Source organism: Malaclemys terrapin, chromosome 10 (assembly GCF_027887155.1).
Source record: "Malaclemys terrapin pileata isolate rMalTer1 chromosome 10, rMalTer1.hap1, whole genome shotgun sequence".
In the NCBI taxonomy this organism is placed as follows: Eukaryota; Metazoa; Chordata; order Testudines; family Emydidae; genus Malaclemys; species Malaclemys terrapin.
In genome coordinates this window covers 63932069-63948523 of record NC_071514.1, presented here as the reverse complement: position 1 = coordinate 63948523, position 16455 = coordinate 63932069, and the positions used below count along the sequence as shown (strand labels likewise).

The 16455-nt window shown below is 41.6% G+C and overlaps 1 protein-coding gene across 1 annotated transcript in view; it reads left to right on the top strand.

Moving 5' to 3' along the window:
* Positions 1 to 4870: 4870 nt before the first annotated feature.
* The window catches only part of GRIN2A (glutamate ionotropic receptor NMDA type subunit 2A), a 295359-nt gene continuing 283774 nt past the window's right edge, over positions 4871 to 16455 (top strand). Inside the window, exons 1-2 of the mRNA XM_054040963.1 lie at positions 4871 to 4916; positions 7383 to 7805. Of these exons, the coding sequence (XP_053896938.1) occupies positions 4899 to 4916; positions 7383 to 7805 (441 nt within the window). The 5' untranslated portion in view covers positions 4871 to 4898. The remainder of the gene's footprint in view (positions 4917 to 7382; positions 7806 to 16455) is intronic.

Below are 16455 nucleotides of genomic sequence, written 5' to 3'. Positions count from 1 at the left end.
ATTAATTTGACGGGGAAAATGATTACAAAGCTGGGGAGAGACAGCCACTGTAAACCTCAAATGACCCCCGCCCAATAACGAGGGTGAGGGAAGCTCAGAGAGGCCTGGTTCAAGAGTCCCTGGGGGTTCCCTGGTTGGGGTGTGCGGGGGGAGGGGGAGGGGGGAGCGCACTGCAACAGCCGCTGGGCTCAGGGTTGTCACTTCCTGTGTCAGGCAGCAGCCAGCTCACGTCCTTTGCAGAGCTGGGAGTTGCTCAAGGCCATCATTTCATGCATGGCTTGGTAAATTGTGCAAAAAAGGACATTGCCAAATGAATAGCTGAGCCAATTTTCAATAAGGGGACCATCTGTGATCAAATGTTTTAATAAGTTTGAAAACCAGTTTTCCCCCTTCTCTTTATTTCTTACACTTCACTCAGTGCATTTGTGTGTCATCCTCTGCCTCACAAGGAATAAACCACCCAAGTTTAGGGTTCTGTGTTTATCTGAAGCATTGTTTCAAACCAATAGGCTCATGCATGATATGTGTTTCATATAGAGCCTGATTCTGTGTGGTGCTGAGGACTACCAGTTCCCCTTGACTTCAGTGAGAGGGAAGGATGCTCAGCAGTTCACAGGGCTGGTGTATCAGCTAAACAAAATATACTTATGCAATGGGTGCAGTTAAAAAGTTAGTTCTGTTTTGTAGCGGTGTTCCTGGTCTCAGCAGCATTCTCCCTTTTTAGGAACAGGGAATACTGCAGGAACCAATAACACTTTAAAACCTGGAAAAAGCTCTAAAAGTGCCCACTGATCCTTAATCTAGCCAGTTGTTTGCAATATCTCTTTACTGATTTCAGTTCCACAAAGCCGACAAAGTCTTAACATAATGCTGCTGCTTCTGAGTGTAGTGAGAATTGAGTTATTTGTCTCTTGCAATTCAGTTGAGAGATTTTTTGAATTATGGTTAAATTGTTACCGCAGTGGCTGAATCCTCTGAAAATAGCATGGCAATATTTTTATACCTAATGTCTATGGGGAAAGGTTTCAGGCAACTTGGGTATCATTATGCAAGAACTCTTTTCTTTAAAAAGGTCATAATTATACCTGATGCTAATATTGTTCTTTCCTGGGACATCTGTGAGAGTTTTCTGCCTCAGTGTGAAAGCAGAATTTGACCCTTCATAATTAAACAGTACATCATCTGTGAGGTAGGTATATGTTTACAGATGAGTAAAGTGAAGCAAATTGAGAGAAAGTAAACTGTCTAGGGTCATTCTGTGAGTCAGTAACAGTTAGAAATAGACTGCTTGTCTCTCTGCTGTTAACCATTAGACCACACTCCCCTCAGGCCAGTTTTCTCAATATTTCTTGAACTCAATGTTGGTATCATTTGCTCCTGTTGACAAATGCTCTCCAAAACCAGATAATGTTTTAGAGACAAAACTGAGTAAAATTTTCATATTGTCTTTGAAAGACTAAATACACCTCTACCTCTATATAACGCTGTCCTCGGGAGCCAAAAAATCTTACCGCGTTATAAGTGAAACCGCATTATATCAAACTTGCTTTGATCCACCAGAGTGCGTAGCCCTTCCCCTGCCCCCCGGAGCACTGCTTTACCGCTTTATATCCGAATTTGTGTTATATCGGGTCGCGTTATATTGGGGTAGAGGTGTATTAATATAAAACATCCCATAGTGGTGGAAAATCTAAATCTATTTAGAGGTCTATAATTGTGGGCTTCTGGGAAAAATCCCTTTAATTCTCATGTTCTTCTCAGATGTGTAATTTCACACTTCTTGAAGTTGTTTAGCAATCTTTTTAGACAGGCTACCTGCTATATATGTAGAGATCCCTTTAACAAGCTTATTTTTCAATGTATCCTCTGCCCTTCAAAAAGAAACCCTCTGTATTTAAATACATAACAGATCAAAATTTCGATAAATGTCTACCTTAGTCTACTAAATCAGTGGAATTCAGTGTTCATTATAGGGATTATTGGAATAGCAGTTCATTTTTCATGCATATGTTGCAACACCTAGGCACTCTATTGTAAGTTAAAGATGTTTTAGTGTTAGTTGTGCTTTTCCTGCTTCTGCTGAGTAAAACTGGCCTGTTGATATGTTTGCACCTAATTTCCTTAATTTTAAAAAGAAAAAAAAAACCATGAAAATGCATAGAAATGTGATTCTGCAGCTTTTACTCAATTGAGTAGACATTGCTCACATGGAGTCTAATTGAAAAGAATGTGGCTACTCCTGTGAGTAAGGTCTATGTAAGTGCTTTCAGAATTAGACTCTATATATTTGGGTATTTTTTCAAACTTATGTCATTAAAATATCAATCAGACAATATGTATAGATGTAAACCTATCAAAATGTAGATACAATATCTATGTTTCAAAGTTAAAGACCTTAGACCTTAGCTATTTCACAATTCAGCTTTTTTGCTACCAAAAGCAATTAGAGCACATTATGCACTAAGTATGTGCCAAATATATCTAAGCTATTTTTGATATTTAAACAGTAAACATGTTATATGCCCTTGTTGGACCCAGATTTTTTTCTTGTGGATTTAACCTGCGACTTAAGATCTTGTATTTCTAGTTTCATCCACAGGTGACTTGCTTGGCTCAATGATAAACTCTTGGAAAAGGATTTATAACTCCAATGACATAACCTTAATTATAGTAACATTGCCAGGCATCTGTATAACCTTTATAGAAGAGAACTGCGTCAAGAAATGAACTAATGCTTAAATCTTCAAATATTTGTTAACAAATTACAGGGTTATATTCAAATGCTTTTCTAGAGGAACTAAAGCAGGGGTCAGCAACCTTTGGCATGCGACCCATCAGGGTAATCTGCTGGCGGGCTGCGAGACATTTTGTTTATGTTGACCATCTGCAGGGACGGCTCCCCGCAGCTTCCAGTGGCCGCGGTTTGCCGTTCCCGTGGATTACCCTGAGGGGCCTCATGCCGAAGGTTGCCAACCTCTGGACTAAAGCAATGTATATTGTGAAGTCTTCTCAGTATTTTAAGGCCCAAAGACCACAAGAAAAAGTATATAGCTACTGGAGGATTTTATCATGGAGTTGTCAAGGGCAATAAAAATGTTATGAGTCTAGGTACTGATTTTTGGACTAAGGTAACAGCAGGCAAGTCAGTGATTGGTTGGTTTGTACTGCAGTATAGTCCAGACACCCCAGCTGAAATCAGTGCTCACTGTGCAAGGTGGTGTACAAATGCATAGACGGTCCCTACTCTGAAGGGTTAACAGTGTGCATAAGTGGTTCTCAACCTATGGCCCAATCAGCCCACAGCTGCAGCCCATGTGACATCCTCAGGACCATACAGGCAGGGTATATATTCTGCGATGCGGCCCACATAATGCATAGAGAGTTGCATATGTGGCCTATAGTGATAAATAGGTTGAGAACCACAGGTCTACATGGACAAGACGAAGGCTGGGATAAAGGCATGCAACATAAGAGCCGGGTGGTAGTGGGTAAATGGCATTTTAGTCCCACGTTTTAAAACTGCATCATGGCAGATGGAGTGGGATGAGAGAGAAAGTGAGGTGGTGAAGAGAATAGGAGCAAGGGACTGGGGAAGGGTGCACACTAAAAGTGGGAGATAAGGAGAGGGAAGGATGGTGGGTGCCTGGAATTCAGGGCCAGACTGGAGTCATAGGGGCAGGAAGGAGGACAGACACGAAGCCAATCAACAGAGGGAAAATATCTAGAGTCTAAGCTAAAAGTTAGTCTGACATCAAGAGTGTCCAGAGAGATAAAGATGTATGGGGTAGGGCAGCACAGGGACATGGTGCCTGGAGTGGAGTGCCCCTATACTGGTTTGGAGGACAGGAGGGGAAGAGGGCCCACAAAATTGCCCTTCCCCAGGGTGCTACTGCTCCATCTTCTCTGGGAGGAGTCTCTCAAGCTTTCAGCGCTGGCTTAATCCTGGGAGCTGCTCCTCTAATTCCCCTGTGCTCCAGTGTCTCTGAATGACCCCCAGTGTAGGTCAGGAGGGATGATGGAGCAGGGCAGAGGTTCCCAACTGGGCTGCCATCCCCTGTCACTGGTGCTGTGGATGTTGTGGGAGTTCTCAGGGCATTGATGTTTTTACCTCCCTGGCGAGAGGGCTGCCCTGATTTGGTCCAAGTCTGGTGACTGGGGGTAGAGTGTGGGGAGAGTGTGAAGGGAGGCAGAGGGTACCTTTTCAAGTGACATAAACCACTTAGATAATTTTTAAATGGTAAATATTTGTCTGGATTTTATTTTCAATATTCAGGTATTGTTGGGTGCAATTTCTTCTTCCAAACACCCTCCCCTATTGTTTTTGAATGGAGGGGGTTGCAGAGAGAGGCCCCTGTCTCGGATTGCTGGAAAGCTTTGCTGCTTGCAGCCTGTGTTACTACAGAATCAGTGCGTGCAGCTCTGAACCTGACTGCAGCTCCCTGCCTTCCCTCATGTGCAGGACAGTGTAACACACTCTCCCGGAAGGAGGAGAGGGGGAGAGAGAGAGAACCTGCTTTGTAGAATGCACTGTAATTCTCTACCACACTTTAAGGATGTAATGCTGACAATCTGCTCAGTTTTCAAGAAGCTGGGAGGAATTCTGAGGCTGCTGTCCAGTAGAATTGCTGCAGCAACCCATACAATTGCCTTTTTTTTTTTTTTTAAAGAGATGATGCTGAACGTTTTTTGCCAAGGGTAAAAAGCAAATCTCAGTTGCGAGTGGCTTTCTTAAAACTTGATCACGGGGGATTTTAAGCGATAAAGAGCTGCTGGGTTTCTATTTACTGCAGTGGGAACAAGTTGTAGGATGAAATCCAGGGATTAAAAGACCCATTTTCCACTTCGTTGTTTGCAAAGGAATCTACTGAAATGACTTTGAGGATCTTAAGGTTGGAACTATGTGGCGGGAGAATGCAGTAAGTATTTCCCTTTCTGGATACATTGTTAGTAGTTGCAAATGGGCTCTTAGCTGTGGAATGGCACACATGTAAAATGTTGCAGTCTCTCTCCGTCTTTAAAGCCTCGGTTTTACTTGGTAGTCAACACTTATGAAGCTTATCGTAAATGCTGCTTTTTTATTTGCAAACATGCCATCCCCCTAAATGTAGCTATGGATACTTTAAGAAGTATCTTTATTTTCCCCCCAGAAATATTGAATACCAAAGCAAAGCCAACGGAGCTTTTCCTGGGGGAATTTGCTATTCTGTATCTCGCTGGTTGTTTATGATGATCTGAGAAGCAGTCTGCTCCTTATCAAGATAAAAAAAGAACCATTTCCCATATTGATTCAGCTGTTCCCTCCGCCCCCGTTATGCTTGTTTTGAACCTGTCAAGAAAACTCCTGTCCTCGATCTTGTGAATTAGTTTAGCATCCAGCTATTCATTCCCGGTTGGGTGTCTCACCCCCTTGTAGCTCAAAGCCAGACCCTGCCGGTGGAGGTAATAACGGTTACTAGCACAAAATATTTCCCCAACCTGCATGGGTGGGAGGGGGAAGGACTTCCAGGGAAGACTGGCTACCCTGTCACTTCTCATGGGGGAGATCTTGTCGCATCTATTTTCACTGAAGGGGGGGGGGGGACACAACAACTTTCTCAGCCTGTCACTTTGTTCACCGTGCTTGTTTCATGTGCACAGCAGAGTCGGGAAGACATTTCAATCGCACTTTCGGGCTGACTAATATTCTTCATCTGTCTCTTCTTCCTCCCCCCCCTTAACTCTTCCCCTTCAGCCCCCTTTCGCATCTCTTCCTGCTTGGGTAGCTGCCTCCCTTGGATGCGATGCGGAGAGCAAGCTGCAGCGAGCCTCCTGTATTTGGGCCGAGGGATGGAAGCAACCCCGGCCTCTTGGTGTTGAGGGTTACAAAGAAATGCCAAACTTCGCCGCGTGCCAAATAGCAGCAACTACATTTTCTGGCATCCTCGGTAGGTTGCAAAGTTTGTGTCCCGGCAGTGCGCCGTGCGGCCAGCAAGCGGCGCTACTGCCCTGCGCTGTGAATGGAAAGGGGGGATTCTGGCGCGGGTGTCATACGCACGAGGATGTACTTTGCAGGATTTCACATCCCATTTGGAGGAGGGGGGGAAAGGAGTGCGTGTGCCTCCAGATGTAATTGGTGCAATTAATGCTTTCCAGTGCAGTCTCGTTTGTTCAGGAAACCATGAGTCCACGGGTGGGGGAGAGCAGCTTCTTTCCCGAGTCTGCCAGAAGATGAAGCAGCTTCACATCTGCAGGGGTTTGGGTTAATTTATTTATAAACCTTTCTTCGCTGCCTCTGCTGCTGCTGCAGTCATCAGAACCTGGCATGCAGCATAATAGCTTGGGAAGCACAGTGCCGCTGAGTGGTGTCAGAAATTCCCACCCCCACACGGAGGGAAAGCTACAGAGAGACTCCTGGTCCTGTTGTTCAGCACCAGATGATGCTGATGGATACTGATTGACGATGGGGACATCATGGTTAGCGGGGTGAAAAGGGAGATCAGGAAAAGGCAGCCCCCTGATTGGACAGCCTTGCTAGTCTGTTCTGCATGACGCTTCCCAGCAAGCCTGGCTTTGCGTGTTGCAGAGGGACACCCCTCCCGAGGCCAGCAAAGGGGGGTGGAAATCCCTCGGGACATGGGGGCAAAAGGAGACATTGCGCTTGGCTGTCTCGGATCACCCTCCCTGTCCATGGCTCATCTCCCTCTCCCTATTCAGCCCCCTAAAGCACCACTGGGGGGCCAGAACAAACCAATGCACTGATGCTCAATTATTGAACATGCTGTCCCCCAACACCAGTGGTCGCTGAGATCCCCAGTTCAGAGATACTAAAGTGACTGTAGAGTAAGGGAAGGAGAGAGAGAGAACTAGGTTAGAATAATGTGTGTCTGAATCTGTTCCAGACATGCAGAAGTTATGCATGAGCAGCAGCCATCTGAGAGATTTAAAAATAAAATTACATTTCTGGGGTCCTGCAAGATGGGTGGGGTGCAGGGGTGTGGGGTTCTAGTGCCCTTCTGGGCTAATTTTATGGGGGAAGTGCGTCTCCCTTTTAGACTGTCACCAGATTACAAAATACAAGTTCCTGGTTTAAAAAAAAGAATTTTTCCCCCATGCTAATTGGTTCACTCATTTAATTTTAACTAGATCAGAAACATTAAATGGTGCCTTTCCCCAGAACTTGCACTGCATTTTTTCTAGTTTGCTGTAGACAATTCATAACAATTCACTGGGGAGCTAATTTCATGGGATAGTTAAAATGATGTCAGACTATGGCTAAGGTGAAGAGCCATTGGAGGAAGCTAATAAGGATGCATTCTATGCAGATATTTTGCATCAAAAGCCTGGTGGGGGACTACATAGCATATTTTGCTCTTTTTTCTCATGCAATGTGGTCACTTCTACAGGGGATAAAGCTGGCAAAGATGGGGAAAATTGGCTATGCTCTCCTGGTACTCCAAGCTCTTCTGGCGCAATTGGATCTTGTTCGTGGAGCAGAGAAAAGTTATCCCATACTCAACATTGCAGTGATTCTGGGGAGGACCAAGTATATCACAGAGCGAGACATCCGAGCTCTCTGGAGCAGGGAAATGTCGGCAGACTTGGCCATTGATGTCAACGTAGTGACCCTTTTGGTGAACCAGACTGACCCTAAAAGCATTATAACGCATGTTTGTGACTTGATGTCAGGCACCAAGATCCATGGGGTAATTTTTGGAGACGATACTGATCAGGAGGCGATAGCTCAGATTTTGGATTTTATTTCATCTCAGACTTTTATTCCAATTCTGGGAATTCATGGCGGCTCCTCCATGATCATGGCAGATAAGGTAGGAAATCTTTTTAAATTATGTAAAGCTTTTGTTGCACCAATGTAACTTCATAATGCATACTAACTTCAGAACATGTGCACTGCAAGCAGCTCAAAAGAGGATGCCTCTAACAGCCTATATTCTGATCTTTAAAAGGAAAATAATCATGAAGCTTCCTACTGAAATACCACCCAATGTCCTGAAAAGATTTTTTGGGTGTCATGTCTGTATTTTGTTTGTTTACATAAAGAATGTTCTTACTGACAGTTTAGTTACCACCAAGCTGGATTCTGATCAACCTAGGAATGTTACATACAGTTGATGACCCCAAAGATAGATGACTTATTTAACCTAATTATGACAATAAAATGTTTTGTCCTGTTTTACATCATGAAGGAAAGGTATAGCGTTATTGGCAGACACTAGAAACAAGTGCCACACTGGGAAAGATCGCATATAATGCACTTGATGAGGATAGTGCTAGTAGAGGACTTAGAGGTTTTTGATAAGTGTACAGATATTCAGGGTAGATTTGATTTTTTCCCCCCATTAATAGCTTAACGTGGGTGACATCAGTCTCATATGAAGAACCACCCTTTGATTTTTACTTAGTTACACCAATTCAGTGAGAACCTGCGTTACAGTTAATTAGACTCCCGTGTGGTAAACATGAGGTTATGATGTGCAGGTGGTTTTATCTATGAATTCTTAAGATAATGCAAACTGATTGTTTTTAGGAAAATGTTTTTCCATAAAACCCATCCTAAGGTTATGAAAGAATAGAACAATGACTAATACACCCAGCGCACATTCCTTACTCCAGGTGGCAGAAGCATAGCAAACTCCTACTCTATAGGACACAATCTTGGCTGGTGTTCAACGCTCAAACTCCTAGGAGTTGATCCTTCACAACCTCGTGCTAGAGGTCATGAAGGATCAAGCCCTCTAGCACGACCAGTTCCACTGTTAGCATTTGTTGGCTGAATGATGGGGTAAGAAACAATTGGGTGATGCTGAAGAGCCCTTATCCCAGCCTTGGTTGTCACTTATGTAAAGAGATGAGGATTATTCAACACAACATTTGCTGAGTAGAAAGTTATTTATTAGCTTTTCAGGAAATATTTTTTCAGCACATTATACCCTAAAACCATTATCAAGGGCAAAATTTTACTAAGAAATGAGGAATGATTACGATTCAGCTGTAAACAGCTTTTCTGTAGCACTAAAACAAGGGAGGTGGGGGGACTGTCAAATATTGGGTAGTAATTCGCACAGATTCAGAGAAATATAGAAAATAATTATTTAAAGTGGCCCAGATATATTTTTAACAGTGAAGAACAGAAGAGATGGGATTATTTATGATCTTTGAAGAAGGAATCAGGAATCATTCCTGACTTAGAAACAGCGGCATTTCACGCTTTTTATTAACTGGTGGGACTAAAGATGTTCTTTCAATCTCAGTATTCTGAGTGATCTTTATCGTTACAACTGACACTGTCATATAATGGTTCAGATAATAAGTGTTTGAATTGTAGTGGAAATTCTATAGGAGGGCCTTATGTCCACATGAATAACCACAGAGTTCATTATGATTGATGTTACTACCTTAAATACTAAAGGGAGATATACTGACTAGGTCATGGGGACTATTACTTTGTGAGCTATTGAACTATCCTTAAGGTTATAAAATCTTTATAAAACTAATACATATAATATATAAATAGATCAGCTGAGGTTGTTATATTAGTCAAAAAACTTGCAGTTGAGTATCCCACCTGCCACAAATTATAAAAAACTAGAGATGGGGGTGAGAACTCAGTAGTTAATCTTATCCATGCCTCCAGTGACTGATTCAGGGTCACTAATCTACATACATATACATATATGTGCAATATAGAGTCAACTAGAATGTAAAATAAATACACATTAATTTAGATCACTAACATGGAGGTATTTCAGTAGTATGTTAATCCTGTCATTAACTATTTGCATTTCTGCTTTGATATCTGTGTTTTAGTGGTTATTCCTACTTGACATTTAAAAATGCTTGTTTTCAGGTGAAACTTAATTTTCAAGATCTCCTCTTGGAAGCAAAATAGTTCTGTGCAGTTTTTTAAACAAATCAGTGGAACCTTCTTAAAGTAGTTAGCCAGTGAAACAAAGCCTTTGCAGACAGATAACTATAAATTGCCTCAATCTTAGATTGGCTTTTGGCATGTACTTAATATGTTTTAAAGCTGGGCTTTGGACATTGACAGAAATCATATTTACGTGTGTGGCTTTTTAAACTCCTTTTGGGACATAAACTCCTGTGTAGCACAGGTGAAATTCACTACATTGTTGAAGAAGAATGAAAGGGCTGGACATGTGAAACCCACTTCCCAAACCAATGCCAGGATTTGGGGCTGAAACCCAAACTACCTAATGATGACTATTGTAGTTTATGGAGCTGAATTAGCATCCAGAGTCTGTGCCCTTTTGTCCTGCGATATTGGAGGTCACTGAGTCTGCATAAATGAGTTTCCTTGTCCCATGTTCTACCCCACTACCGCTCTCTGCAGTAGCCTAGGGTGAGTCAGCATAGAAACCCTTTCTCTAGAGCAATGTGGCCATTCAGTTCCTGGACCCTATCTGTGTGACCCTAATGCAAGACTTCAGTGCTGCAGAGAGCCTTATGCTAGTCTTCTAATGCTACTGGTGACTTTCACTTGCAGATGTGCATATATTCTTAATTCTCAGGCATTTCAGCCAAGTTATTCAGTGAACCATAAAGGTACAAAAGGAGTCCATTAACTCAGTGATTTCTATATTAAGTATTATTTACGAGATGCTTAAGCACATCAACATGAATTGGACATTAGACCTCTGAAAAGCATAACCTTTTGTTGTTTTGGTAACGATCCTGCAACCCCTAAGATTTCAATGGGACGGCTTGCACAAGTAAGGCTTAATTGCACAAGTAAGGATTGCAGGCGTGTGCCATACTTTATATTGGCAATACCTCCTAAATGTGTTCATTGAAATATATTTGAAGCTCAGATTCACTCCTTTAACTTTCCCACTAGGTTCTTCCTCAGATAGCCTGTGTAACATTACGGGCTGATCTGTGATTTTTTGCAGTAGCGAGTTTGAGTTTCCTTGTTTGGTTGTCACAGTAGGAATGTCTATTATATGTACCATATTTACAATCACATGGCCATGCTGGGTTTAGTTTTGCAAAATAATAAGCTTTCTGTACTAGTTTCTTGGACAGTTAAAAAACAAACCCTGTAAACTATAAGAGCATTAATTAGCAGGTGTCCTCAGTAAACTGTTTGTTTTATATTCCTCTAAAAAACTCAATACAGACTTTTCTAGTCCTTTTGCTCATTAGAAACTTTTAATAATATACATACAAATTTTCTAAGAGGCATTTCCTGTATTGGAATTACTGACAGCCTTAAAGATATGTGGCACATTCCAGTGGGATTATCATTAGAAAGTGGTACTTCTTGAAACAACTCTGGGAGTGTTGAGCTAAGGAGATTAACCCCCCCCCAAAATAAAATCAAGCATTAATGTATAATTATTGGCAGACTTTTTGAAAACACTTTACATTGATAAATTACATTAATATAAGGTAGACTTCTTTTTCTCTAGTTCTGTGACGTCTGTTGTGCATTAGAACATTTAAAACCAGCTTGATATTCCTTTTTAAATGAACATTCTAATGTATTACTACGTTAGGAGTTGAAAGTATTACTATAAAGTGAATTTATAAATATTTTCCATTACTTTGTTGAGGTTTTCTTCAGGTGTTCCAATGGATTATTTGTCCTTGTATTTGCAAACTTTATATCATTTTAATGCGTCTATTATCCATCACCAGTATTTCATTATGTATATATTGTCTGTGATCTTTTCTCAGTGAGATAAAAAACAATATTTTGTGCAGCATTATACAAAACGTGGAATCACAGGCAGAAAGATACTTCCGTGTTTGAATAGTTCCTTAAAAAATCAGTGGGAATAACCATGTGCTAAGGACTATTTGTGTGTTTGGGCTTATAGTCTGAAGTATTTTCTTTATTTCCCTATGCATCATATTAGCATTAAATGGTTCTAATTATGCTGTAAACTCCACATCTCATTGAAGTTGAATAGTGAGATCACAAAATTTCTGCTGCTGCTGTTTGGGTGGAGACAGCGCTCTGTAAGATTGAGTTAACTAGGACACAGTATACGGTTTATATTATTCTTGTTGTATCTTCACAATAAAATAATAGACTTTTAAAAAGCCAAAGCTTAGTATCTGTGCGACACTGCATGAGTTAGCAGATCAAGGAAGAACCTTCAATTCATGGGATGTGCATCTTACTCTCTCTCCTGTCCAATTAGAGAGACAAGGTGGGTGAGGTAATATCTTTTACTGAACAAACTTCTGTTTGGTGAAAGAGACAAGCTTTTAAGCTGCACAGAAAACTTCTTTGGGTCTATATAAGCTCAAAAGCTTGCCTCTCTCATAATAGAAATTGGTCCAATAAAAACTATGACCTGACCCACCTTGTCTCTCTAATATTCTGGGGCCAACATGGCTACAACAACACTGCATACATATCTCCTGTCAAATGTTAAGTTGACTTTTTTCTAGGATTTGGCTGCTTATTTCCAAGGAAGCTAAAAATTTCCTCATGAAGATTTTTCTCAGCAGAAGCCGCTCTACCAATCAAGCTGGGTTGGGGTGGAGGAAGGGAATGTTAACTTTTCCCAACGTATGAGGGTGCAACGGATTGGCCAGCAAAAGAGCGGTAGTACAAGCTGACACATGCTGCCTGGCTAACGTGCGGGAGTTGAAAGAGGACAAAATTGGTTTCATTTTCTTGACTGGAGGGGAGGATCAGCTTTCAGAAGTTTGGGAATTGCAGTCTATGTGATCTCATGTGCCTCAGTAAGGATTATTTACATTCTGTATCACTTTTGAACATTTGCTTGATTTTGGTGTAGCTGTAGTTAGGACTAAATTCATCTGATCTTAGATTTGTCTGGTCTATGTTTGAGGCTACTACATTAGCGCCTAAGGAACATGATCCTGCAAGCTGCACTCATTTACGTGACTGGGCAATTATGCCTAAATAGGGCCCCAATCTTTCAGTGTAGGAACAATGTAATTTCTCTCTTAAAATGCCATTTACATTTACTTCAACCTGCCATTTCTTACCATGTGTTAAAATAGAAATTGGTAAGTGCATCTGGTGATGTGTTCAGCCAAACATTTAAACTATTAATAAACTGTTTTGTAGTCACTGCTGCATACGGTCCAGAAGTACAAAAGACACAACATTCACACACAAGCAATCCAAGTCATTTTAAATTTTAACTTGATGGAAGCCCAGATTGCAAAACTAGAACACCAAACCTTTGGTTTGGCATTTAATCTCCTGCCTGCAAACATTCCCAGTAACTTCTGAGAGCTCTCTTTTTAAATACTTCTTGAAGGAAACCATGTTGGTTTTATATTTAATAACCTATAAAATAGTAATACCCTGTTTCCCCGAAAATAAGACATCCTCCGAAAATAAGGCCTACTTACAGTTTTGCCTCTCGTTGTAATATAAGGCATCCCCCCGATAATAAGACCTCCCCGATAATAAGGCATCCACCGATAATAAGGCATTTTTCATTTCTGAAAAATAAGACATCCCCTGAAAATAAGACCTAGCGCATCTTTGGGAGCAAAAATTAATATAAGACACTGTCTTATTTTCGGGGAAACAGGGTAGGACTTCTATAGAGTACTTTTAGCAATTACTTCATATATGCGGAACACTCACTCTTAGAAACTTACACAGTGAGCTGAACAGAAGGGAGATCCATATTGTATCTGTCAAACATGTTTTCAGTTTGCACTATTTCTCATCCATTAACTGCACATGAGAACATGTTTACTTTAATTTGAACGGACAGTTTAATAGTTTTTTATTTTTGCTACCCAGCTGACCAAGCTTAATGAACAAGCAGCCTCACTTTATGAATTTTCTTGTTTTGTTTTCCAATATGATTGTAATACAGGTGATGGCTTTGGGCTGGCTTGAGGGGAGACCTGGGAATGGCTGTTTTGGTGGAAGTACCCCGTAGGCTATCTTGAAGAAAATAAGAACCTTTGAGGGCCACATTTATTCCTATTTCTATGTTGCAACTCTAGGAGTTAAAATCTGTGATCATCTAGGCCCAGCTTTGTGTTGTCTTTTCCTGAAGCTACCAAGTAATGTGGATTTTATCTGAAGGAGCCCAGCCTACTCAATTTGGGTTGTTTCCAAACCATCTGTCACACTATTGTTTTTATCAATCCTTGGGATGTTTTCTTGATTCTTTCTTCTTTTTTCCCCCCCTTTTTTTAAAGGAACATCATCACTGTCTTTTTCAATTATCTGTAATGTTTGTAGAGGGGGGAAATCTGTGCTTAAGATTTTGAGGTGCAGAAATTTACAGTCAGTTTATAAAAATTAAAATGCTTGAATTCTGTTTTTTGGTTTGCAGCGCTCAAATTACACAGACCTCATCCCATTTTTCAAATGTGGAGTGAGAGCCATTCTAAATCTAATAGGGGAAAACCTGACTGCAAATTTCATGTCCTCAGATATGTGATATTTCTTATCATATCATTGGGGCTTCCCACCAATTTCAGTGAGACAGATGCTTTGTTCTTCTCCCTTGTGTAAATTTACACCTGAGTTAGCATGCAGCTTCTCCTGTCTAGCAATATGTGGGATCTGGGGTTGGGGGCAAGGTAGAGAGGGAAAGATACAAGGGAATGGAGTGATGAGTGAGATAAAAGGGGTAGAGAAAATATAAGGTAAAATAAGAGCAAAGCTACACTGCTCTTCTGTCCAGATGCACATTATTGCTGCTGGACATTATCTAGCTAATTTGTCTGGGGCTTTTAGCCCATCTGTTCCTTAACCCTGGCCACAACTTTCCTCTCTCTCTCGCACGTACATGACAAGGGTCAAAGTGGTTAAACAGAAGAAGCTTGTGTACCCGTTGAGAATAGGAGTTCTACGGCAGAGCAGAAAAGACAGAGTCGGAGGAGAATCTATCCCTGTGTAAGTCACTGGATGGACAACTAAGGACGGGAGGACTAGCTAGGTGGGATGAGGTGGACTCTGCCTAAGACCGCATACTTGACCACACATTTGAAACAAGTAATAAAAGCAAATTTCTCTTTCCAAGGCCCTGACTATCGTATGAATAGTGAGTGAATCTTCCAACTTCCCCGAAGCAACTATTCATAAAAATATAATTAACTACTAACAACAAAACAATATTCTGGTGCTATTCAGCATATTCCAGATCATAAACTGGTCCTAAATCTCCTTTCTAGTAATGAGTACATGGCAATTAAACATTAAATTTGGTGACAAATTCAGGGAGAGGACAGCTTTTAACAAACTCACATCTGGAAAATGACAATTTAAAAAGAAAACCCACTGAGCTATAGTGTACAGAAATGTATAGTTCCAGGGAGAGTCTTTCTTGCTGCCACTCCATGGTTGCTGGGAGGCAGTGGGGGAGCAAAAGTGTATTGGAGGGTCATGGAGAGAGCTAGCTAAAAGTTAATGTTTTTGTGTGAACCTTCAAAATCACTTTTGTTTTGCATATTTTGAAAGAATTTTTTTATTTTAAAAATTTCACAAATGTATATAATTTTTTTTACAGAAATTAGTTTGTTTTGTCATATCTCTACTTGTCAGTCTGTCTTTTCCTTTTCCTTTTCTTTTCACCACTGAAAAAGGGAAGGGAAAATGAAGGCAGAAAATGGAAATTTTCTTTTTTCAAAGGAACCTAAGGAAGTTGTTTGCTCTATTCCTACTGAAATTATATGGGAGCTAAGGGCCCTAAACTAAGCTCCCAGGCTGATCTTTTGGAAGTGTTGTGCAGATTTCCTTTGAGAATGAGGACAGATAGGACAGATATAGAGTGATCGTTTTGTGTAACATGTTCACCCACAGGAGATAGGGTGTTTTTGTCTTTTATCATTTTCCATCCTGAAGGAAGTCTTCCCTGAATCCCCACTTCTGGCCTTCATACAACTCCCCCAACCTCTCCAAGCTCATCAAAAGAAAGCTTCTGCCAGCTGAGGCCACATCAACTCAAAGCAGCACCAGACTCTGCCAAAACTGCAGATGCAGTGGACATGTCTGCAGGTTTTGCGACGATCAACACCCACCACAACACATCTTTCAAGATCCACGGATCCTACACATGCCTATCATAACATGAGTTGTACCTCATCCTGTGCACTAAATATAGGGTTGCCAACTTTCTAATCGCACAAAACTGATCATCCTAGCCCCGCCCCTTCCCTGAATCCCCTCTCCCTTCCCTGCCCCTTCCCCGAGGCCCCTTCCCCTGCTCTCTACATTCCCCCTCCCTCAGTGGCTTGCTCTGCCCCACCCTCACTCACTTTCACTGGGCTGGGGCAGGGGGTTGTGGTGCAGAAGGGGGTGAGGGCTCTAATTGGCTCTGGGCTGGGGCCAGAAATGAGGGGTTCAGGGTGCAGGAGGGGGCTCTGGGCTGGGGCAGGTAATTGGGGTGTGGGAGGGGGTGATGGTGCCAGCTGGGAGTGTGGGTTCTGGGGTGGGGCTGGAGGTGAGGTATTTGGGCTGCAGGCTGGGGGGTGGGGCCAAGG